Source organism: Mesoplodon bidens (genome assembly GCF_964165515.1).
Source record: "Mesoplodon bidens genome assembly, chromosome: 12".
Taxonomy (NCBI): domain Eukaryota; kingdom Metazoa; phylum Chordata; class Mammalia; order Artiodactyla; family Ziphiidae; genus Mesoplodon; species Mesoplodon bidens.
The window spans coordinates 11192364-11216636 of NC_138168.1; the positions used below are offsets into that span (position 1 = coordinate 11192364).

At 40.5% G+C, this 24273-nt stretch overlaps 1 protein-coding gene across 2 annotated transcripts in view; it reads left to right on the forward strand.

The window, feature by feature from the left end:
• Positions 1–24273, forward strand: part of SLC17A5 (solute carrier family 17 member 5) — a 50015-nt gene that overhangs the window by 13082 nt on the left and 12660 nt on the right. For both annotated transcript variants that reach the window (XM_081251112.1, XM_081251111.1), the window contains exons 3-9: positions 2250–2483; positions 5088–5175; positions 7132–7218; positions 9124–9242; positions 11374–11532; positions 18043–18175; positions 20291–20438. In XM_081251112.1, the coding sequence (XP_081107238.1) occupies positions 2250–2483; positions 5088–5175; positions 7132–7218; positions 9124–9242; positions 11374–11532; positions 18043–18175; positions 20291–20438 (968 nt within the window). The remainder of the gene's footprint in view (positions 1–2249; positions 2484–5087; positions 5176–7131; positions 7219–9123; positions 9243–11373; positions 11533–18042; positions 18176–20290; positions 20439–24273) is intronic.

Sequence of the window (24273 nt, forward strand, 5' to 3'; positions counted from 1 at the left end):
GTAGTCTTTATGGGACCATTATTTAATAGCTGTGCTACTTAAAAGGTTCCTGTTGCAGGAGGATTAAGATAATCTCAACTACAGGATGAAAAATAAGAATGGGGCAGTTTGGGGGCTTCCCTGGTGGTGCAGTGGTTGAGAATCTGCCTGCTAATGCAGGGGACGCGGGTTCGAGCCCTGGTCTGGGAGGATCCCACATGCCGCGGAGCAACTGGGCCCGTGAGCCACAACTACTGAGCCTGCGCGTCTGGAGCCTGTGCTCCGCAACAAGAGAGGCCGCAACAGTGAGAGGACCGCACACGGCGATGAAGAGTGGCCCCCGCTTGCCACAACTAGAGAAAGCCCTTGCACAGAAATGAAGACCCAGTACAGCCAAAATAAATCAATCAATCAAATACTTTGCAACAACTTTCAGATTGTTACCTTATTTAAAAAAAAAAAAAAGAATGGGTCAGTTTCAAAAACAAACTCTATACATGCCTCACCTAAGCTGCTGATGTCATTTTGCCTCCCTCATATTATACTGGAATTGATAAGTGCATGTTCATCATTTGTTCAGAATTGAGTTTTACACACTTTAAACATTTTATTTCGTCTCACATGGGGAGACAATACAGGTGGGAAAGGCTGGTGTCCTTTTTCTTTTTGTGGCCACACTGTGCGACATGTGGGATCTTAGTCCCCCGACCAGGGATTGAACCTGCACCCCCTGCAGTGGAAGCGCGCAGTCTTAACCAGTGGACTGCCAGGGAAGTCCCAGGTGTCCTTTTTTATAAGCGTATTTTCATCCATCTTCAGTGCTCACAAAGGAGCCAAATCCCATGAGGGTGAGTCTCTCCTGCCATTATACAGACAAGATCACTCAAACAGGGATGAGGGTTTCTGCCCAAACAAGCACATGTACAAAATAATGACTTATCAAAAACCTTTACATTGGACTTCAATGTTGCCGAATATATATTTGGGTACACATCACCCACTTTCCCCACCTCAACCTGTAACTTCTGGACACTTCATGAAGCCCTGGAATTCTACAGAGAAGCTGCAGATTGGTACTCTAAACAAAGATAGATAATTAGGGGTTTGCTTTGTGTCTTTACTTTCGATAAGTGCTTTTGATGATCCACCTACTTACTTGCCCTACATCGACAGTAAAAAGAAATCCTGAATGGTTCTTAACACATGGGTATGTTACAGGGCTATGTGTGCTAAAGATGTCAGATACTCAGTCACCAAATCTTCATTTTCACCTTACTGTGTACTGCTACTAATTAAAAGACATTTCCTACTCACGTGAAGTTTCTGGCTTGGTTTAAATTCTTGCTCTTTTGTATGGCTCTATGTCCTTGTTGAAGTGCTTGGTCTGAAATAGTCTATTAATTAATGTTCTTTTTTTTTTTTTTTTTTTTGTGGTACGCGGGCCTCTCACTGTTGTGGCCTCTCCCGTTCGGAGCACAGGCTCCGGACGCGCAGGCTCAGCGGCCACGGCTCACGGGCCCACGGCATGTGGGATCTTCCCGGACCGGGGCACGAACCCGTGTCCCCTTCATCGGCAGGCGGACTCCCAACCACTGCGCCATCAGGGAAGCCCCAATGGTCTATTAATTATCTATATTTTTGCATACTAGTAGCCAACATTAAGTGAATATTTAGTGTGTGTCAGGCCTTATTTTATGGGCCTTTTTCATTTAATCTTCCCAGATCACAAATCCAGTAAGTAACAGAGCTGGGCTTGAACCCAGGCCTGGCTCCAAAGCCTAGCTTGGCCACTGCAGTATCCTGTTCAGTAGCTTTCTGGATTAAACCTGTGCCCTTTTTGAGCCTTCTTTGTCATGGTCATTACAAAATATCTACAATTCATCCCATAGTCTAGTTTCATAAAATAGCAAGCCTTCCTGAACATGACTTTCAATGATTTTTGATTCACTTCTAGAATCTACATGTCTGTATCACGGTGACTCACCTGCCCAGTAGAAAGTCTGCATGTTCTTCAGTCTAAAACAATGGTTCTGGGGAGTTTCCTGGCAGTCCAGTGGTTAGGACTCGGCGCTTTCACCGCTGTGGCCCAAGTTCAATCCCTGGTCAGGGAACTAAGATCCCACAAGCCTCACGGCCAAAAAAACAGAAAAACAAACAAACAAAAACAGTGGTTCAAAATTACATTTATATGTACTCACATGCCAGTAAGAGAAAGGAGCCATTTCATCAAGGTCTTAAAAGGCTGTTCTTTTTCCTCCCACTCTTTACAGGGTAAAAAGTACCGATGGGATGCAGAAACTCAAGGATGGATTCTCGGGTCTTTTTTTTATGGCTACGTGATCACGCAGATTCCTGCAGGATATGTTGCCAGCAGAAGTGGGGGAAAACTGCTGCTGGGATTTGGGGTCCTTGGCACCTCTGTCTTCACCCTGTTCACTCCCCTCGCTGCAGATTTCGGAGTTGGAGCCCTCGTTGCACTCAGGGCCCTAGAAGGACTCGGAGAGGTAATTTTTTTTCTCTTTTGTTATTCTTCTTACCCTATATCACTTTCTTGTCTCCTTAAAGATATCATTCTTGGGCTTCCCTGGTGGCTCAGTGGTTGAGAGTCCGCCTGCCGATGCAGGGGACGTGGGTTTGTGCCCCGGTCCGGGAAGATCCCACATGCCGCGGAGCGGCTGGGCCCGTGAGCCATGGCCGCTGAGCCTGCGCATCCGGAGCCTGTGCTCCTCAGCGGGAGAGGCCACAGCAGTGAGAGGCCCGCGTACCGCAAAAAAAAAAATAAAAAAAAGATATCATTCTTTGATATGAATATGAACCAGAAAAAATGACATTGGAAGATAATAGGGATTTATTTTTTAGTTAGAAACTGATTAACTATGAAATAACATGAGTAGATTTCACTTGTGGTCAGTGAGGTCTTGAATGGGAGCACTCCACAATTAGAAGCTTTACTCAAAGACTAGAGGAAACATTTTCTAGGGGAATACTTCATAGCTTCCCCTACTCGCTCGTACTGGGGAGATAAGAAACCACTATTAAAACCATGAGGACAGACCATCCTACTTCTTGAACTTTTGCCACTGTTTATCTCTGCTCCATCATTGATTGCCCAGGTCTAAAACATATTTTACCCAATAGACTGTCAAATTGCCTTGTTTTCCTTTAAATCTGTTGTTTTTCATAGAACTTCTTCTTTATCATTTGTTCTTTTTTCTGGTCCTCTAACTTAGAGACAAATAATTTATCGTTTTATGTAGCTATCTTTTTTTTAGTCCTGTGATTCTTCTGGCCTTTCTGCTGCTTTTAAAATTGTTATTATTAATTTTTGTCTTTTTTTCCTCTCCTCCTAAGATTTCTGTCGTTTTTTAATTTTAATTTTAAAATTTTAATTTCTTATTTTTTTCCTTTCCACTTCTCTTTTGCATTTCGTCATGTGTACCTCCACCTTTAAATAATGACCTCGTTTCATTTCTAACTTTGAACTTCTCAAGGCATAGGTTTATTTTGCTCTCTCTTAACATTTCTTTAACCAAGCAAGATAGTGGCCTCTGGGTTTAGTGTACAGCTTAAAGGTTATACTGTGTAGGAAAAACACTGACTGGAGTAGTAAAATCAGAGTCTGAATAATAACTCCACTGTATCTAATGGTGGAACCATAGGTTTTCATATAAATATTATACAAATACAATATATAATATATAATATAAATCAAATATATTAAATACCTGCCCCATCCTCAGTCACAGCTCAGATGTGATAATAACTGCTAGAAAACGTTGGAAATTGCCAAGTGCTTTTTAAATGTAAGCTTTGGTCACTCATCTGGACATTCCTATTTTGTCCTTATCCAATAAGGGTGTACCAAATAAACCCTTCTTGACTACAAAATAAAATTACCCCCCGACTAACAGGTTCCTTTTCTCCTTATCTAAGTAAAATATATGTTTTACAGATAAACTGAAGTTCTAAGAGGTTCACTGATCTTTCTGAGGCTACACAGCTAGTGAATGGCCAAGGAGAGCTGTGAATCGACTGCTGCAAATCTACCCGAATCTATTCCTTCCTGGTCCCTTGTAGCATCTTCTCCTCTCCCAAGCCTCTGTGAGCCTCCCTGCCTTCACTGTTTTGTTGCTTCTCCATTATCAGTAATTAGCAGTTTTTAAAATTGAGGTATAGGGCTTCCCTGGTGGCGCAGTGGTTGAGAGTCCACCTGCCGATGCAGGGGACACGGGTTCATGCTCCAGTGCGGGAAGATCCCATATGCCATGGAGCAGCTGGGCCCGTGAGCCATGGCCGCTGAGCCTGTGCGTCCGGAGCCTGTGCTCCGCAACGGGAGAGGCCACAACAGTGAGAGGCCCGCGTACCACAAAAAAAAAAATTGAGGTATAGTAGATGTCCAGTATTATATAAATTTCAGGTGTATAACGATTCAAAATTTTTATGGATTATACTCCATTTATAGTTATTATAAAACATTGGTTATATTCCCTGTGCTGTATAATCTATCATTATAGCTTATTTATTTTATACATAGTAGTTTGCACCTCTTAATCCCCCACTCCTATCTTGCCCCTCCCCTAATTGGCATTTACTAGGCTAATTATCACCAGAAAAGAAAAAAATACCGGTAAACACTCTAACTGAGTGTTTTTTGGTAGTACCATTTTTTGGTAGGACCATTTTTCCTGTTGAGTAAGGTGAATCTGAATTTTCTTCTAGTATCCCACAGTATTAGCTCAGTATTTTTAAAAGTTACATATTGATAACATTCCCATTGCATTCAGGCCATAAATAAAGTAAATGAGTAAAATTCACCATGGGAGGGTACCTTTATATCCTCATTCAGTACATTGTTTTACATTTTTTGTAACCCTTGCCTTGCAGTCCTCAAATCAGTTGACAGAATCCACAAATCTTTGTTCAGATTTTGAAAGTACTTCATTATGAGGTATTTGCACTCAGCACTGTAAAGACATCTCACTCCATGAAACCTGATTCTAGTGTGAGTCTTATCCAGAAACTTCTTTTGCAACAAAATACGTAACTGAATTTAAAACATTAACAAACCTACCTTGTATTTCATCAGAAATATCTTTTTCCCTTACCAGGGTGTCACGTTTCCAGCCATGCATGCCATGTGGTCTTCGTGGGCTCCTCCTCTTGAAAGAAGCAAGCTTCTCAGCATTTCATATGCAGGTGAGATAACTGTTCTTGTGAAGGTTTTCGCTACAATTTGTTATCTGTATATCAACCTTGGGGGAAGGGCGCACAGCAGAATCATGCAATGTCAGGTGCTTTCTTTGGGGAAAACTTAAGTTGCAGGGGTATAACTTTATCATTAATCTTCTTCTTTGGCTCACCAGCATATAGCAAAGCGGCTTCATTGACTACTATCATTTTCTCCATCTGCCATCATTTATTTCAAAACATGTTGCCTTTTCAGATGTTGATATAGAAAATGCTTTAACAAAACAAAGCCAAAAAAAAAAAAACCGCTGAAAAACTGAACACTTTTGTCCTTAAATTGTGATTTGATTTGATCATCTGATAAGCTGGTCATGACTTTCAACCCCTCCCTTCAGACACCTTGTTTTCTATGCATTTATTTGCTATCATTTTGATCTATAGGTAAGATAGCATGAGCTTTATATGTGAATTATAATTTTTCCAGCTCACACACTGAATGAAAACTTTTTGACCTGACTGCTTTTAAATACAGTTATTGAGAAAGACCTCTCTGCGGTGGCTTTGAAGCTAAAATCTGAAGGATGAGAATGAACCAGTCACGCAAGGAGCAAAAAGGAAAGCATTCCAGCCAGTCAGAACAGCACGTACAAGGGCTGTCAGGCAGGAAGTAACATAAGGGTTCAAAGCAATGAGAAACCACTGAAGGGGTCTAGAACACACTGAATAAAGGGGGTAATGGCATAAGATGGGGTTAGAGAAATAGACAAGAGCCAGATTACATCAGGGCTTACAGGCCACAGGGAGGACTGTAGATTTTTTTTTCCAAACTACAATGGGGAGACATCAGAAGTTTTTAATCGAGAGAGAGGCATGATCCCATGTACATTTTAAGAAGATTCTTACAGCTATGTGGAGATCGAGGTAAGAAATCTGATGAGAAGTTCAAGAACAGGCACTGTCAGTGGTTCCCCTTTGCCTGTTGAATAGTCTAAGCTCAAACTAGGGGTCAAGATTCTTTATGGTCTTCACCACTTCATTTTAGCCAGCCTAGCCCTTGACACATAGTGCCTGGCATGGAGCAGATATTCAGTAACTATTCAACCCGGTTTTCTAGCCTTCCTATTCCTTTCCTTCACCCAATTGAAGTTCCCAGACCCACTTTCTGCTTTCCTACTTGCATTCGTTTGCTCACCCTGTTACACCTGCCTCCGTATCTTCTTTCTTATGGGACCAGATCTTGCCCAACTTTTCAAAGTCCCACTGCTGCTTCTTACATCTTTTTCTGATCTCTAGAGGTCAGAGGTAATCTGTCCTACATTTGAATTTCCATATTGCTCTGTGACACACAACACTTTCTAACATGTATTCATTAGTTGTTTATATTTACTTCCTATATAAGACTAAAATTTGAGACCAGAAACAATGTCTGATTATTTTAGCTCCCACTGTACCTTCTAAGATGTCTTCTGTTTGGTGGTTAAAATGAATTTTATCACTTATTTATCCGAAACAATTGTGTGTAATATATTTGGGGCAAATTAGATTACCAAAAGCTTCGTTCTTTTTTCACCAGGTGTGCTGCAGTAGGTTATGTTTAGAGACCATCTTTGAGCCTTTCCCCAAACACTTGGCTTTCTAACACATTTACTAGTAATGTGGCATTTACTGGCTCATATTATAATAGGTCTTCTATTGATTGATACCTTCTAATTCATCAGTAGCTACATAATTGTAACTAGTATAACTACATATTAATGTATACATTTTACATATTGTGGGTTTTCTAGTAAATGATCCCGTAAGAGAATGGGTTGTTTATATTTACATGTGACTAACTCAACTCCTATAGGATTTGAATCACTCTTTTCCCTGTTGTCTGTTATCCGTCTTCTTTAGGCTGTAGACCTGTGTCCCCTCTTTGTTCATTTTTCTCCAAAGTTTACAAAGTCTTTGTTGTTATTCTAGGAGCACAGCTTGGGACAGTAGTTTCTCTTCCTCTTTCTGGTATAGTTTGCTTCTATATGAATTGGACTTACGTCTTCTACCTCTTTGGTAAGTTTATTCAAAAATGTAACCTAAATTATAATGTGACAGATCCAAAATGTAATAGTGGTCTAATAATTGGTTAAAATATGTATATTCCAATTCACTGAAGTAACCATCTCCTAGACCACAAAGCTCTGAAACACTTACTGACGACCTGTTTTTCAAGTTTATGTAGTTAAAATGATCTAGCTGAGTTGTGACCTGATGTTAATTTGGGAATATTTGTTCAATAGAAACTGCTGTTGAATCCAGGACTTAAATGCTATACTTACTATAAAAACTGCTGTGTTGTTTATTATAAAAAATGTATATTTTGAAAATATTTCTTCTCAAACAAAGTAGGATGCTCTCACTTGGTAGTTTTAATCTTTTTTGTTTCTTTGTTTAGTCCCAGGGCCTTTCATTTCTCAGTCGCAATAGCAGGACGATACACATATTTAATAAATTAGATTGCCATGTAAACATTTTGAAGGAAATATATCTGCAGTCAAAACAAAAAACAAATCAATAAACAAAAGCAGATACCTGTGGAAATAATAGATTGTAGACTTTTATTTTTTAAAAGGTTTGTCTGGTAGGCCCTGATAGGCAGAGTCATGTGGTTAAAAGTTGTTCTCTTCAGGTGCAAACTTCCCATTATAAAATAAATAAGTCATGGGGATGTAATGTACAGCACAGTGATATTGTGGTACATACTTTTTTTGTTTTTGTTTTTTTTTGGCTGTGTTGGGTCTTTGTTGCTGTGCGTGGGCTTTCTCTAGTTGCAGCGAGCGGGGGCTACTCTTCGTTGTGGTGCACGGGCTTCTCCTTGCGGTGGCTTCTCTTGTTGTGGAGCACGGGCTCTAGGTGTGCAGGTTTCAGTAGTTGTGGCATGCGGGCTCAGTAGTTGTGGCTTGTAGGCTCTAGAGCGCAGGCTCAGTAGTTGTGGCACACGGGCTTAGTTGCTCCACGGCATGTGGGATCTTCCCGGACCAGGGATCAAACCCATATCCCCTGTATTGGCAGGTGGATTCTTTTTTTTTTTTTTGCGGTACGCGGGCCTCTCACTGTTGTGGCCTCTCCCGTTGTGGAGCACAGGCTCCGGACGCGCAGGCTCAGTGGCCATGGCTCACGGGCCCAGCTGCTCCGCGGCATGTGGGATCTTCCCGGCCCGTGGGATCTTCCCGGCCCGGGGCACGAACCCGTGTCCCCTGCATCGGCAGGCGGACTCTCAACCACTGCGCCACCAGGGAAGCCTGGCAGGTGGATTCTTAATCACTGCACCGCCAGGGAAGTCCCTGTGGTACATACTTGAAAGTTACCAAGAGAATAAATCCTAAAAGTTCTCATCACAGGAAAAAAAATGTTTGTAATTTTGTATGGTGATAGATGGTAGCCAGATATATTGTGGTGATTATTTCGCAGTGTATATAAATATCAAATCATTATGTTGTACACTTGAAACTAATGTAATGTTATATGTCAGTTATACTACAATTTTTTTTTTTTTTTTTTTTTTTTTTTTTTTCTGTAGACGGGCCTCTCACTGTTGTGGCCTCTCCCGTTGCGGAGCACAGGCTCCGGACGCGCAGGCTCAGTGGTCATGGCTCACGGGCCCAGCCGCTCCGCGGCATGCGGGATCTTCCCGGACCGGGGCACGAACCCGTGTCCCCTGCATCAGCAGGCAGACTCTCAACCACTGCGCCACCAGGGAAGCCCATACTACAATTTTTTAAAAAAAGCTTTTCCTCTTAAAAATTTATAGGAAATAATACAAATAGCAGTTATCCCCTTAAAGAATTATGAGAAGAACTTGAAAACAAAGCTGAAACCAATTTTTCACTAAGTTTATAATTACATAATTTTTTCAAGACAGAAAAATTGCTGTTGGTGCATACTAATTTCATTTACCTCTTATTTTTCTATTTTAAGGTACAGTTGGAATCATTTGGTTTATTTTATGGATCTGGTTAGTTAGTGATACACCAGAAACTCACAAGACAATCTCCCCCTATGAAAAGGAATACATTCTTTCATCATTAAGAAATCAGGTAAGGACTTTGGCACATTTTAAAAATAATTTCAGAACCTTTTTTTTTCTTCAGAATTGAGATACCAGTTTTTTTAATAGATATTTCTGTTGTGCACACTCTAGGCAAAGGAGAGCAGGCAAATTAAATAAATGTACAAAGTACTGTTTTGTCCAAGAAATGTCAATTCTTTCTAGTTTAAATCTATGAAATTTAAAATCTAGAAATTTATTTAAATCTAGTTTAAATCTATGAAAAATTACTTTTCTAAGTCATTTTAAACCTTCTAGAGTAATGATTATCAAGTGAGTCTCCTTTGTCTTCTTAGTTAGTAGAAAATAAGATGTGTTATTTACAAGAGGAATCTTATAGCTATACCCTAAATGTTAGTTGTTAGAAAACTAGTGTGTTTTTATCTGTATTTTAAACGAGTGTGATTTAACAAGGACAGCACATTTATTGTGATATATAATAATATAATATGATATACACCGGTTTGCTCCTCTAGGGTAGCCCTTCAGGAAAAATTTATACTTAACTAAAGTAAGATTTGTTTCACTTAATTGAGCACAATAGCAAGTCAGAAATAAAAGTCTATCATAATTTAATAGTCTATCATAATTTAATTTATGATAAATTATGCATCATAATTTAATACATAATTTATCATAAATTCTCAAGCCATGGAGACAAAATATTTGCCTTTTGGTGGGAATAAAAGAAGAACATGAAAACATTAGGAAAATTCAAATATATACAGTCTTTTCTTTAGCATTGTTAATGGCTTCATAGTCACTTTATTGGTTTAAGAACATAAAATATTTCGTGTAAGACTTTTATTGCCCACTAAGTTATTATTACTGATATTTTCAATTTTTATATATAGTAAACCAGGCAGTAATTAAACATTTACTCACATTTCTTTTTGTTGTTGTTTTTTGGCTGAATTGGGTCTTTGTTGCTGCTCACAGGCTTTCTCTAGTTGCGGCAATCAGGGGCTGCTCTTCGTTGTGGTGCGCAGGCTTCTCATTGCGGTGGCTTCTCTTGCTGCGGAGCACGGGCTCTAGGCACGCGGGCTCAGTAGTTGTGGTTCACGGGCTTAGTTGCTCCGCGGCATGTGGGATCTTCCCGGACCAGGGCTTGAACCCATGTCCCCTGCACTGGCAGGTGGATTCTTAATCACTGCACCACCAGGGAAGTCCCAATACGGTGTATTTGATGAGCCTGCCATTATTTCGCTTGGTGAGGTAGCTGACAAAGGACTCAAGAGGAAAAGTGTCATTTCTACTATTTTCTTGGTGTTCACTCGTGCATACATTATTGGACTTCTATTTACTTTCTCCTTAAGAATCTTTTGAAGACATTGTTGATTTTGTAGATTTGTTTTAATTAAAACTGGCTAATAAAATCCATAAATCCATTTTAAAAGGCAGGTGTAAACTGTAACATGCTGTAATATTACACCGAGAGCAGACCAACGAGTAAGGATGCCATTAACCCCTTTTAATTGGGGAGATCATACAACATGTGATGGTCTGACATATTCCAGGGCCAACCTATTTGTTAAATATTAATAGAGCTTAATTTCTCTTTTTACAATAAAAGTGAGTATAGATAGAAGTTCTGTTATGTCTTTCCACACCATGGTGGATTATCTTGCTACCACTGGGATGCTTACATCCTGCTTTGAAGACCGTTACTCCAGATGGCTACATAAAAAACCTTCTATTGTACAGTTCTTGTAGATCATTGTAAATGCATAAAGATTGGAGAATGAAATATGAATTCTAATAGGACTTCCAATCTCTTTCCTTTGCCCTTATGTCAGCCTCTGAATTTGATTATTAAACTGTCCTCTGTTTTTTAGGTGGAGAAAGTAATATTGCAGGTGACTTCTGACATTCATAAGGAGTATTTAGTTTGACATTTTAGCTCTAAGATTACATTTCTGTTTTTTCTTCAGATCTGAATCATGGAGTTTCTGTTGCTGTTTAATATTTTAAAAGAGTTGTTTAAAAATCTGGGATTTAGTCATCAAGGTTGATAACGTATTCTAGATGGAATTTCAGCTGATCAGATACAGATCTAAACATAGCATGAACATAGCTGTAGCTTATCCTAATTATGCCTGTTTTTTTTTTTTCTTTTTCAGCTCTCTTCACAGAAGTCAGTGCCATGGATACCTATGCTGAAATCACTAGAGCTTTGGGCTATTGTAGTTGCACATTTTTCTTACAACTGGACTTTTTATACTTTACTGACCTTACTGCCTACGTATATGAAGGAGGTCCTAAGGTTCAATATTCAAGAGGTAAGAAAACATAAGTTTCTGCTTCTTATAGAGAGTATACAGAATTTATACAGAATTTGTTTTTATCTATGTGAGACTCAGTTATTTTGCATCTTCCATTTTACTCTGATATACTAAATTCTAGAGACTGCTCTTTTTAGCCTTGCTTGTTCCTTTCCTCTGTGTGTGTTAACTCTTGATTCAGAGTATCTTGGCTGGTATCCCCTTTAACTGTGAAGGTCTTACTAGTCCCCAGTAACATGCCAGGATCTCAGATGATAAATGCAGGTGGTACCATATTCCCTTGGGATGGTAGCCCGACTCTGCTGGGAGCCAAGAGGGGTGTTGGGAAACACAAGGTTCTTGTACAGAAATCGCTTGGCAGTGTTATCCAGGTGTTGGCAGAGCTATAGTTGCAAAGCTGTGTAAGACAGACCCCCCACTAAAACTGCCAGTTCCTTCTGAACTCATCAAACTGAGGCAATCCCTATTATCTCTATGTTGATGGATTTTGTCTTTAAAGGGATTGAAGAAAAACCTAAAGAGAAAGAGGCACAGTTTGTAAGTAAATTTGATAGTGTTTTTGCCTTCAAAATGAAGGATAAGTCAAAGATGTAAATGTTAGGAGCTAAAATGATAAAACTCTTAGAAGTGTACATCTTTGTGACTTTGGGCTGGGCAACAGTTTCTTACATATGATACCAAAAGCACACATGACCAAAGGAAAATATAGATAAATTGGGCTTCATCAAAATTGAAAACATTTGTGCCTCAAAGGATACTATCAAGAATAAAAACCCACTGAATAGGAGAAAATATTTGCAAATCATATATCTGATAACTATATAAAGAATTTATACAACTCAATAATAGAAAGATAAATAACCCAATGTTTTAAATGGGCAAAGGATTTGAATAGACATTTCTCCAAAGATATGCAAGTGACCAATAAGCCCATGTAATGATGCTCAACATCATTACTCAGTGGTTTGCACAGCAAAGGAAACCATAAACAAGATGAAAAGACAACCCTCAGAATGGGAGAAAATGTTTGCAAACGAAGCAACTGACAAAGGATTAATCTCCAAAATATACAAGCAGCTCATGCAGCTTAATATCAAAAAAACAAGCAAGGGTCTTCCCTGGTGGCGTAGTGGTTAAGAATCTTCCTACTAATGCAGGGGACACGGGTTTGAGCCCTGGTCCAGGAAGATCCCACATGCCGCAGAACAACTAAGCCTGTGCGCCACAACTACTGAGTCTGCGCTCTAGAGCCCGCAAGCCAAAACTACTGAGCCCGCATGCTACAACTACTGAAGCCCGTGTGCCTAGAGCCCGTGCTCCACAATAAGAGAAGCCACTTCAATGAGAAGCCCGTGCACCGCAACAAAGAGTAGCCCCCGCTTGCCGCAGCTAGAGAAAGCCAGCGCGCAGCAACGAAGACCCAACACAGTCAAAACTAATTAATTAATTAATTAATTTTTTTAAAAAAACAAGCAACCCAATCCAAAAATGGGCAGAAGACCTAAATAGACATTTCTCCAAAGAAAATATACAGATTGCCAACAAACACATGAAAGGATACTCAACATCACTAATCATTAGAGAAATGCAAATCAAAACTACAATGAGGTATCACCCCACACCAGTCAGAATGGCCATCATCAAAAAATCTACAAACAGGGCCTCCCTGGTGGCGCAGTGGTTGAGAGTCCGCCTGCCGATGCAGGGGATACGGGTTCGTGCCCCGGTCTGGGAGGATCCCATATGCCGCGGAGCGGCTGGGCCCGTGAGCCATGGCCGCTGGGCCTGCGCATCCAGAGCCTGTGCTCCGCAACGGGAGAGGCCACAACAGTGAGAGGCCCGCATACCGCCAAAAAGAAAAAAAAAAAAAAAAAAAAAAAAAATCTACAAACAATAAATGCTGGAGAGGGTATGGAGAAAAGGGAACCCTCTTGAAGTGTTGGTGGGAATGTAAATTGATACAGACACTATGGAGAACGGTATGGAGGTTCCTTAAAAAACTAAAAATGGAATTACCATATGATCCAGCAATCCCACTACTGGGCATTTACCCTGAGAAAACCATAATTCAAAAAGAGTCATGTACCATAATGTTCATTGCAGCACTGTTTACAATAGCCAGGACATGGAAGCAACCTAAGTGTCCATTGAAAGATTCATGGATAAAGAAGATGTGGCACATATATACAATGGAATATTATTCAGCCATAAAAGGAAACAAAACTGAGTTATTTGTAATGAGGTGGATGGACCTAGAGTCTGTCATACAGAGTGAAGTAAGTCAGAAAGAAACAAATACCGTGTGCTAACACATATATATGGAATCTAAAAAAAAAAAAGTTCTGATGAACCTAGGGGAAGGACAGGAATAACGACGCAGATGTAGAGAATGGACTTAAGGACACAGGGAGGGGGAAAGGTAAGCTGGGATGACGAAGTGAGAGAGTGGCATTGAGTATGCTGGTATATACACTACCAAATGTAAAATATATACCTAGTGGGAAGCAGCTGCATTGCACGGGGAGATCAACTCGTGCTTTGTGACCACCTAGAGGGGTGGGATAGGGAGGGTGGGAGGGAGACGCAAGAGGGAGGGGATATGGGAATATATGTATACACATAGCTGATTCACTTTGTTATACAGTAGAAACTAACACACCATTGTAAAGCAATTATACTCCAATAAAGATGTTAAAAAATAAATAAAATAAAATTGATTTGCCAAAATATATATATATATATATATATATATATATATATATATATATATACAGAAATGGAACACAAAACCATAATGAGATACCACTTCACACCTATTAGAATCAGAAAACCAAAAAATAACAAGTGTTGGTGAGCAGGTAGAGGAAACAGAACCCTCATACATTGCTGGTGGGGATGTGAAGTGGTGTCGCCGTTATGGAAAACAGTTTGGCAATTCCTCAAAAAGTTAAACATAGGGGCTTCCCTGGTGGCGCAGTGGTTGAGAGTCCGCATGCCGATGCAGGGGACACGAGTTCGTGCCCCGGTCCGGGAAGATCCCACATGCCGCGGAGTAGCTGGGCCCGTGAGCCATGGCCGCTGGGCCTGCGCGTCCGGAGCCTGTGCTCCGCAACGGGAGAGGCCACAACAGTGAGAGGCCCGCGTACCGCAAAAAAAAAAAAAAAAAAAAAAAAAAAAAAGTTAAACATAAAGTTATTATTATGACCCAGAAATTCTATTCCTGGGTCTATACCCAAGAGAACTGAAAACATACGTGCACACAAAAACGTGTACATGTACATGTACACAAAAGTTCATACCATTATTCGTAATGATGAAAAAGTGGAAACAACCCAAATATGTATCAGCTGGTGAATAGATAAACAAAATATGGCATATTCCGCAGTGGACTGTTACTCAGCCACAGAGTGGAAGCCCTGGAAGTAAAGCAGCAGCCTGGGTGGTGAATGTGACGATAGCAAGGCTGACTGCACGACTGCATTGGTTACAAGGACTTAGAGCTGTCAACAGTGTTAAAGTGAACTGTTGCGTCACCTCACTTCCAAGGCATACTGAAAACATTGGCCACATGGACCGAACCTTAAACGTCACCCAAACAGCTAAGCTGTGAAGAACTCCTCTGGTTACTTTTGAAAAAAAGGTCCATTATACTGAAATATATCCACCAATTGCATTGACAGAAGTTAAACTGAAATGAGGCTTTACCAGTAGTGTGGGATGGATTTGTTGCAAGTGACCTTGCTTTTCCTAAGCTCTCTGTTAACAGAGCCTGACTGTAGTCTCCTACTGTAGTGACAAATTGCATGCAAATTTAAAGATCATTCCACTGATGCTTCTATTTGCAATTTTCCCAGGAGAACTATAGAAAGAATGAAATATCAATAGCTGACTGGTAATTAGTATATGTACTTAAGTGCCTTCATTTATTTATTTTATTATTTATTTTATTTTATTTATTTATTTATTTATTTTTGCGGTACGCGGCCCTCTCACTGTTGTGGCCTCCCCCGTTGCGGAGCACAGGCTCCGGACATGCAGGCTCAGCAGCCATGGCTCACGGGCCCAGCCGCTCCGCGGCACGTGGGATCTTCCCGGACCGGGGCACGAACCTGTGTCCCCTGCATCGGCAGGCGGACTCTCAACCACTGAGCCACCAGGGAAACCCACCTTCATATATTTTTTATTAATTTTTTTTAATTCTATAATGAGAAACTTTAAAACTAGAATATTTTTTCTTGCATTTTCATACCAAAAAAAGACATTTTCTTTCTGAATCAAAATTAAAAGAAATGTGAAGAGTTTGAAAAGAATTCTCTTGTATAGAAGCCTCTTTTTTTTTTTTTTGAAGCCTCTTTTTTAATGGATTTTTTTTCTTGAAAAATCAGCATATTACATTCATGAAATGGCCTTTGTTCAAAATAAAGCTTGCTTTGAGAAGCATTGTATTTAAAATTATACTCTCGTTAATTAAAATTTTTAAAGCTCTTGATCCTTTGTTTTAAGCTTGCTTTGTTACATAAGTTTATTTTCACTAGTTATCACCACTTTTCTTTTTTCCTAGCTTTTTCCTAGTGTCCCTATTTCTTACAGCTCAGTGAGAGTTGGGGCAATATCTGTTACCCTATTTTGGATATTAACATTTTGGAATCAGTTTTTTTTAATAAGTGAATAGAAGGAACCACATCCTTGAACAGAATGCTTAACAACTGTGGAAGATACCCATGGATGTATAAATGTTGAAAATTTTGTCAGGGGAGTTTTTACCATTGGAATTTTAAGTGGAGAAATTCAGTAACTCTGATACATTATCGGTCTTATCCCACCAGAGGACAAAACTACGATCAGGAAATTCTCTTCTCTATTTGCTGCAGTTCATGTGTAGGGTTCTGCCACAGATAATGATAGATGTGATCCTACTGTGCAGAATTCTAAATGGAGTAAAATTTAAAGAGGAAATTACTCAGCTTAATACCAGAAAGAAACAAAAATCTTCAGCCACAGAAGTAGAACTGGAAGCATGCAACATCTGAAAATAGACCACAGACTCTGATGAAAAAAATTAAATCTTTTCTTAAGCACACTTAAATTTAAAATATTAACAAGTTTTGCTGGCCTGTACCATTTATGATGCTTAGATAGAATTATTACCAGATTTAAATATCAATGATAAAATATCTTTCTACCTTTTCTGTGTTTGTAAGTCTCTAACAGGTGTACCCATCTCTCTCAGGCTATAAAAAACTTTTGTTTTTATCAGAATTGGGCCATTTAGGCTTAGCACCTCAGGTTTGTGCTTAAGGAAAAATGAATAGAAGAAAGAAATTTCTGGTGGTTTTTTTTTTAGTATATTTTCTTCATTTTACAGAATTTGTGATTTCCTAAAAAGCTGACTGTCTAGTCATTTCCTACAAAGCAAATAACACATTTCCAAGATAAATTCTGCTTCACATCTCGTGGTGTTTTCGTTTTGTTCAGGTGGTGATGTAAAGTGAAAGAAGAGACGGAAAACTAGAGCTCTCTCTATCACCTCACCGCCTTTGTGCTCTGCTCAAAGCATGTGCGAGTGCCCCAGGCACGTTTTTTTTTTTTAACTGCATCTTGATTTTGCATACTTTAATTTCAGAACAAAATAAACAAAAAAAAAAAACCACAATACACAACCTTCAAACCCCATGTCAAATGTGGAAAAGGATAGGACTTGAGGCCTTTGTATCCTGCCTTAGACAGAAGGACAAAAATAAAACCACTAGACGTCAGCAGAGGGAGCCAGGTGGGCCAGGGCCACTGGGGCTGCCTCTGGGGGAGCCGTGGGGACACTACGGAGGGAACAAAGTCTGCAGGTAGAAACTCCTCATCTACTTCTTCCATGCGAGAGGCATCCTCATCGCCCTCGAGGTGGGGAATCTCAACAGGAACAGCAGCCCTGGGCTCCCATACTGTCAGTCCATCCTCATCCGTGCCCGTGCCCACCTCGATCGTGCAGTAGAGGCGGCTGGAGCAGGTCTGGGGACCCTCAAGCGAGAAGCCGGAAGAGAGCAGTACAGTTTCGAACAGCACCTAGACGGTGCTCACTTCAGAATAATTCATTAAGCTATACATTTGACTTATGTGCTTTTCTCCATCTGAATTTTATTTTATAATAAAAACTATTTGTAAAGTAAATAAATAAATGAAAACTGTCCCGTGGGGAAAATCCATAGGCTAATAGGAAGATGTGTTCGCTCACTGAAGCTACAGCCCAAGTCCCAGAATAACATTCAAGATTACCCTGAGCATACCGCACTGTGGGAGCTCTGGTTCCCTCTGAGACAGGCTCTCTGGGACTGCATTGAACTGAATCCCATAATCCTTAGAAAAATCAGCCTTATCTGCTATACTATATAAAAATTAACAGAATAGTGCTATGTGTCTCCTTTGCTTTCATATGGTAGTGGATGTGTGTGTGTTTATGTTGTTTTGGTTCTTCCTCCCTCCATAATTAATTCCAGATCTTCTTATTCCTTCCAGAATGGGTTTTTATCTGCAGTCCCTTATTTAGGCTGTTGGTTATGTATGATCCTGTCTGGTCAGGCCGCTGACAATTTAAGGGCAAAATGGAATTTCTCAACTCTATGTGTTCGAAGAGTTTTTAGCCTTATAGGTAGGTAAAAATGAATCAGGTTTGGTTTTGGTTTACAATTACTTACTGTGTTTACAAGGCAAGGCAAAATAAAAATGATAATAGTAGTCATTTGTTCACATATTAAAACAATATATTTTAATGCATGTAGTGCATGTCTATACAAGATGGTTCTTTTTGAATGATGCATTTTGAGGATTAAGATTTATAATATCCTATTATCTCTACCATACTCTTGTAACTATAAAAAATGGCATGCTTTGCTGAATATCTTCCCCAGAATTTTTATTTTATTTTATTTATTTATTATTGGCCGTGTTGGGTCTTCATTGCCGTGCGTGGGCTTTCTCTAGTTGTGGCGAGCGGGGGCTACTCTTCGTTGTGGTGCGCGGGCTTCTCATTGCGGTGGCTTCTCTTGTTGCGGAGCATGGGCTGTAGGTGCACAGGCTTCAGTAGTTGTGGCCCGCGGGCTCTAGAGCGCAGGCTCAGTAGTTGTAGCACACAGGCTTAGTTGCTCCGCGGCATGTGGGATCTTCCCGGACCAGGGCTCGAAGCCGTGTCCCGTGCCTTGGCAGGCAGATTCTTAACCACTGCGCCACCAGGGAAGTCCATCTTCCCCAGAATTTTAAAAATCACTTTGTTTTCAACTCGAAGTTTGCCATGAAGATAAGATTTTTAAGTCTCCATCCCTTTTCTATTTTAAATGTCCATCAAAAATGTATACTCCACGTGCCGCGGAGCAACTGGGCCTGTGAGCCACAACTATTGAGCCTGCGCGTCTGGAGCCTGTGCTCCGCAACAAGAAAGGCCGCGATAGTGAGAGGCCCGCGCAGTGGCCCCCACTCGCCGCAACTAGAGAAAGCCCTCACACAGAAACGAAGACCCAACACAGCCAAACATAAATAAATAAATTTATTTAAAAAAAAAAAATGTATACTAACATCATTATATCAAATGAGGAGCTATAAATCGAAGCTGTAAATCAGAGGAAGCTTAAGTACTCATGCGTTTCAGGGTCTGATTTCAGAAAAGTGACTTTTAAAACTATGCAAGACAGGGACTTCCCTGGCAGTCCAGTGGCTTCTACTGCAGGGGGCATGGGTTTGATCCCTGGTCTGGGAACTAAGATCCCACATGCCATGTGGCGTGGCCAGGAAATAAATTTAAAAAAAAAACAAAATAACAAAAACCCATGTAGGACAATTATCCGAGTAAGGAGAGGCCCTCAAAGTCACTGATGACTGTACTTCAATAATTACCTTGTAAAGGGACCCTGTTCAACGTAATTCGGAAAACACCTCCTGAGCACCTACAGCTAGAATGTGCTGTCCGGTCCCACTGCTTACTGACCTCGACTCTGGAGAAATGTTTCCACGTCTACAAGTGAAACAAATCCCTTTAGATTTAATTCGATTTTTTCTTCTTTGGCTTTCTGTGGACCTGCTCTGTCTAGTACAGTAGCCACTAGCCGTATGTGGCTGTTTAAATGTAATTGAAATTTAAAAATAAGTTCCTTGGTTGCAGTATATACAAATACAACATTTCCATCATCACAGAGAGTCGTTGGATGGCACTGCTATTGGCACAGAGAGAAAACAGCAGCCCACTCGTTAGGTCCCTTCCTGTATTACTTGTATTTGATGCTTAACTGCCTGTAATAAACTCCACGTATTGTTTTCAGTTGTCAAAACCTAGATGGAGTGTTTTTTTAACTTTATCCAGCAAAGTTTATTATTTAGTTTATCTTCTTTGGTTATGTGAACTTTGAATCACATTCTGTATCAACTATTGCTTCTCTCTAGAACCATATTTTTCAGTCATTCTCTTGTTCTTTTCTTAAACATTGTAGAAGTTTGAGTCCTGGTCACACGTAGATTTAATAACATTGCATAGTGAGGGGTTTTTTTTACGTTTTATAATAGTTGCATTCATCCTATATGTTTTCCAGCAAATTTTTTTTTCATGAAACTGTAATTTAAACTGAGTCTTCTAGGCAGTATACTGTTTCTACAGTAGATGGCAGTAATGTCAAATCTCAGATTTATACTATATTAAACAGCAAGCAAATCTTAATGCTGGGGCTTCCTTTTTTCCTTTTTATAATTTTTTTTTCTTTTTATAATTTTTTAACTCCAGGAATGATTGGACCTGCAGTATTCCTGGTAGCCGCTGGATTTATAGGTTGTGATTATTCTTTGGCTGTTGCATTCCTAACCATATCAACAACACTGGGAGGCTTTTGCTCTTCTGGATTTAGCATCAACCATCTGGACATTGCTCCTTCGTGAGTACTGATATAAAGATTCGTTCTGACTGACTTTAAATTATTTTCTTTAAGTGTGGTAAAATATATAGAACATAAAATTTGCCATTTTTAAGTGTATAGTTCTGTGGCATTAAGTACATCCATTCACATTATTATGCAACCATCACCATGATCCATTCCAGAACTTTTTTTATCTTCCCACACTGAAACCCTGGACCCATTAAACACTAACTCCCATTCCCCCTCCCTCACGCCCCAGCCCCTGGCAACTGCCATTCTACTACTTTCTGTCTCTGTGCATATGACTACTCTAGGAATGACACCACACAGCTAATAAATGATAGAGCCGGAACTTCCCCCTAAAATCTTACTTTTAATCCCAGAATTCTTTCCACAGCTGTTTCTCTGGAAATATTCTTTGGGCCTGTGCCAGTTGACAAGGTAGAGGAGGGGACTATGTAAATATTTTAACCCGGGGGATTTGATGCACTTAATTTTTTTTTAAATAATGACTATGAATTTATTTTTGGAGAAGAGACCAGTGGTCTCCTGCCACCTTTCCCTTACCTCCAGTTCTTCCCACCTGGACTACCACAGAATCTTCTGATTCCTGCTAATCCTTGTCTCCCATCCCTTCAATAAATACTTCTAAATAAGCTCCAACAAACTGGTGCTCACAGAGCTTGAGTGGACCTTTGAAATCATTCTAATCCAGTCTCTCGTTTTATATAAGAAGTCCAGGAAGGCTCCATAGCATCGGATATGCTTAACTCTGGGCGGAGTCCTGTCTGCCGTTCCTACAGGGGCTCATTCTCAGCCTGTGGTCCACTGCCTTTTCCTCTCCATCCATCTGAATCCTTTCCAGTTCACATCCCAGTTCTTCATTAAGCCTTTCCAGGCCATTGTGCTTTTATCTCTTCCTTTTCTCAATTTACAATTTTATGCTGGATACCATACCTTAATTTGTAATTATTTATAAATGGTAACTCTTCTCTTTCTTACCTCCCCAATTTGCATGTAAGCGTCCTCAGACTGAGACATCCTATATATCCATATCACAGCTTCTGCAGGAGAGGCACCCCCAGTCCATACTTGCTGAGTGGTTGATATATCTGATCATACTAAGCAAATAGGAGCTTCAGTGCTACATACCCTTAACAGTGGGGAACCAAAGAAAGAAAACCAGCAACACTTGTGTATTGGGCCAAGAAACCATTTGAAACAAAAGGTAGCCTAAGCAAAAGCTCTAGGGCTATCATCTCTGAGAGTTCAGGGCCCAAGTCTGTGTTATTAACCCCAGCAGTACCAGCACCTGGCCCTGTGCTGGGCCATGGTCAGTGCTCAGTCAACCAATTACATGAATGGAAGAATGAAAATAGACTTTCATATTCAGTACCATGTCAAAATTCTTTCTAAAAAGCTATTTGTGTTGACCTTACTGTGTGTCAGTCAACACTTTTCTTTAAAGCTCTTTCTTATGAGAAATAAGAAATAAGGGAAGAATTTTTGTGAAATTTACAAGCTAGAAAATGTTTGTTAACTATACATATTGGTGACTTAAGAACTGAAGGAGTTTTGGACTTCCCCGGCTGTCCAGTGGGTAAGACTCTGTGCTTGTAATGCAGGGGCATGGGTTCAATCCCTGGTCAAGGAACTAAAATCCCATATGCCGTGCAGCACAGCCAAAAAAAAAAAAGAAGAAGAAGAAGAAGAACTGACAGAGTTTAACATAAGGAAAGAGAAGAAGAAAAGTAAATTAATTTAAAAATAAAAAGTAAATTAATTTAATTTACTTGGAAAGTAAAGTAATCTCAAGAAAACTTTGTTAAACGTAGTGAACGTTTGAAAGATTGGATACAAACGTAACTGAAATAATAAAGTGCCCATTGAAGTGGAAGGAGTAAAGACGTAAGATGCCATTTCAGTAGGGACCAGGGCGAGCCCACTGCCCTGAACACATCTCTGCTCGGGCTCAAGACTTGGGCTTAAGATTTACAAAGTACAGAAAAGGATTCAAGGAATAGGAAATAATTAAAGGACTGTTCCTTTACGCTACTGATTAGAAAAGGAATCTGGAAAGGCTTTCCCTTGAAATAAGTTAAACAAATGACATTGTTTTTATAAACTATAAGTGTGTGGTTTATAGAATCATAGAAAGTTAGAACTGGGAAGGATTTAGAGTATTCTTGTCTCTTACTATGCCGACCGTGGTCCATGGAGCAACGGCATCGTTGTGCAAAATGCAGATCCTCAGGCATCTCCCCAGACTTACCGAACTAGAATCTGCATCTTTAGATCCTCAGGGATCTAAGGGATCCTTTAGATCCCTTGTACCTTTGAGCATGAGACCCTGGTCTGGTCCGGTCCTCTGATGCATACAAGCGTTTATAGAGTAGCTGCTATACCTTCAGTCCTCTACGTGGTGCTACGGAAAATAAAACCCAGCTCCTGCTCGCAAGGAGATTAGTCTAGTTAGGAAAGAAACAATAAAAAATAAACAATTGTAATGTATTATGATGATAATTAATTCTTTCAAAAGGTAATTATCAAATGCCTACCAGGTACCAGCCACAACAGCACAACTGTGGCCTGTGGAGCTCTTAGTCTAGAGTGGTGGACGTGAATGAAATAAAAACCAACTTTTTGAAGAGAAAGTTGAGAGAATATAGTAGGGGGATATAATGCAGATCAAGGAGCCAGGGAAGGTCTCTCTGAGGAAGTGATATTTAAGCTAAAGCCTGAAGAATGAGTAAGAAGTTAGGCAAAAAGGAAGTAGTATTCCCGAAAGAGGAATTTACACGACAGGAAGAAGAAACTGGTGTGTGTCTTAGTCAGCTTGGACTGCCAGAACAAAATACCATAGACTGGGGACCTTAATCAACAGAAATTTTCTCACAGTTCTAGAGGCTAGAATTCCAAGATCAAGGTGCCAACACAATTGTTTTCTGGTGAGGACTCTTCCTGGTTTGCAGAAGAGCTGACCCCTTGCTGTGTGCTCACACGGCCTTTCTTCAGGTATGCGTGCATGGGTGTGTGCAGAGAGGGAGAGAGCTCTGGTGTCTCTTACTCTTCTTATAAGGGCACCAGCCCTGTCCGATTAGGGCCCCACCCTTATGATCTCATTTAACCTTTATCACCTCCTAAAGACCCTGTCTCCAAATGCAATCACACTGACGGTGAGGGCTTCAACATACGAATTTTGGAAGCATGCATTCAGTCCATAACAGTGTATTTCACGTAACTGAGAGAAGGTCATTTGTGGCTGAGATGCAGGGAAGAAAGCCACTGGGGAGTAAGCAGGAGCCTATAGTAAGCGTTTTATATGGTATCCAAAGCAAGTAAGAAGTGACATTCTCTGTATTTTAAGGTCACTCTGTGAGGACGAATACAAGTAGAGAAAGCCAATTAGGAGGCTATTGCAGTAATCCATATAGGAGGTGATGATGGCCTGGGATGGGGAGAGGAGATGTAAAGAAGTAGATAGACTTGAGATCCTTGTGATTACAGTAGGTGGGACTTGGCAGTAGATTCGACCTGAAGAGTGAGGAAGATACCAGGGATGATGACTTCCATGTGTTCTGCATGGGCAGACAGGTGGGCCGCTTACTGAAACCGGGATGTCTGGAGGAAGAAGAGTCTTGGGGTAAGATAAAAATTTCACAGGTTAGGGCTTCCCTGGTGGCGCAGTGGTCGAGAGTCCACCTGCCGATGCAGGGGACGCGGGTTCGTGCCCCGGTCCGGGAGGATCCCGCGTGCCGCAGAGCGGCTGGGCCCGTGAGCCATGGCCGCTGAGCCTGCGCGTCCGGAGCCTGTGCTCCGCAACGGGAGAGGCCACAACAGTGAGAGGCCCGCG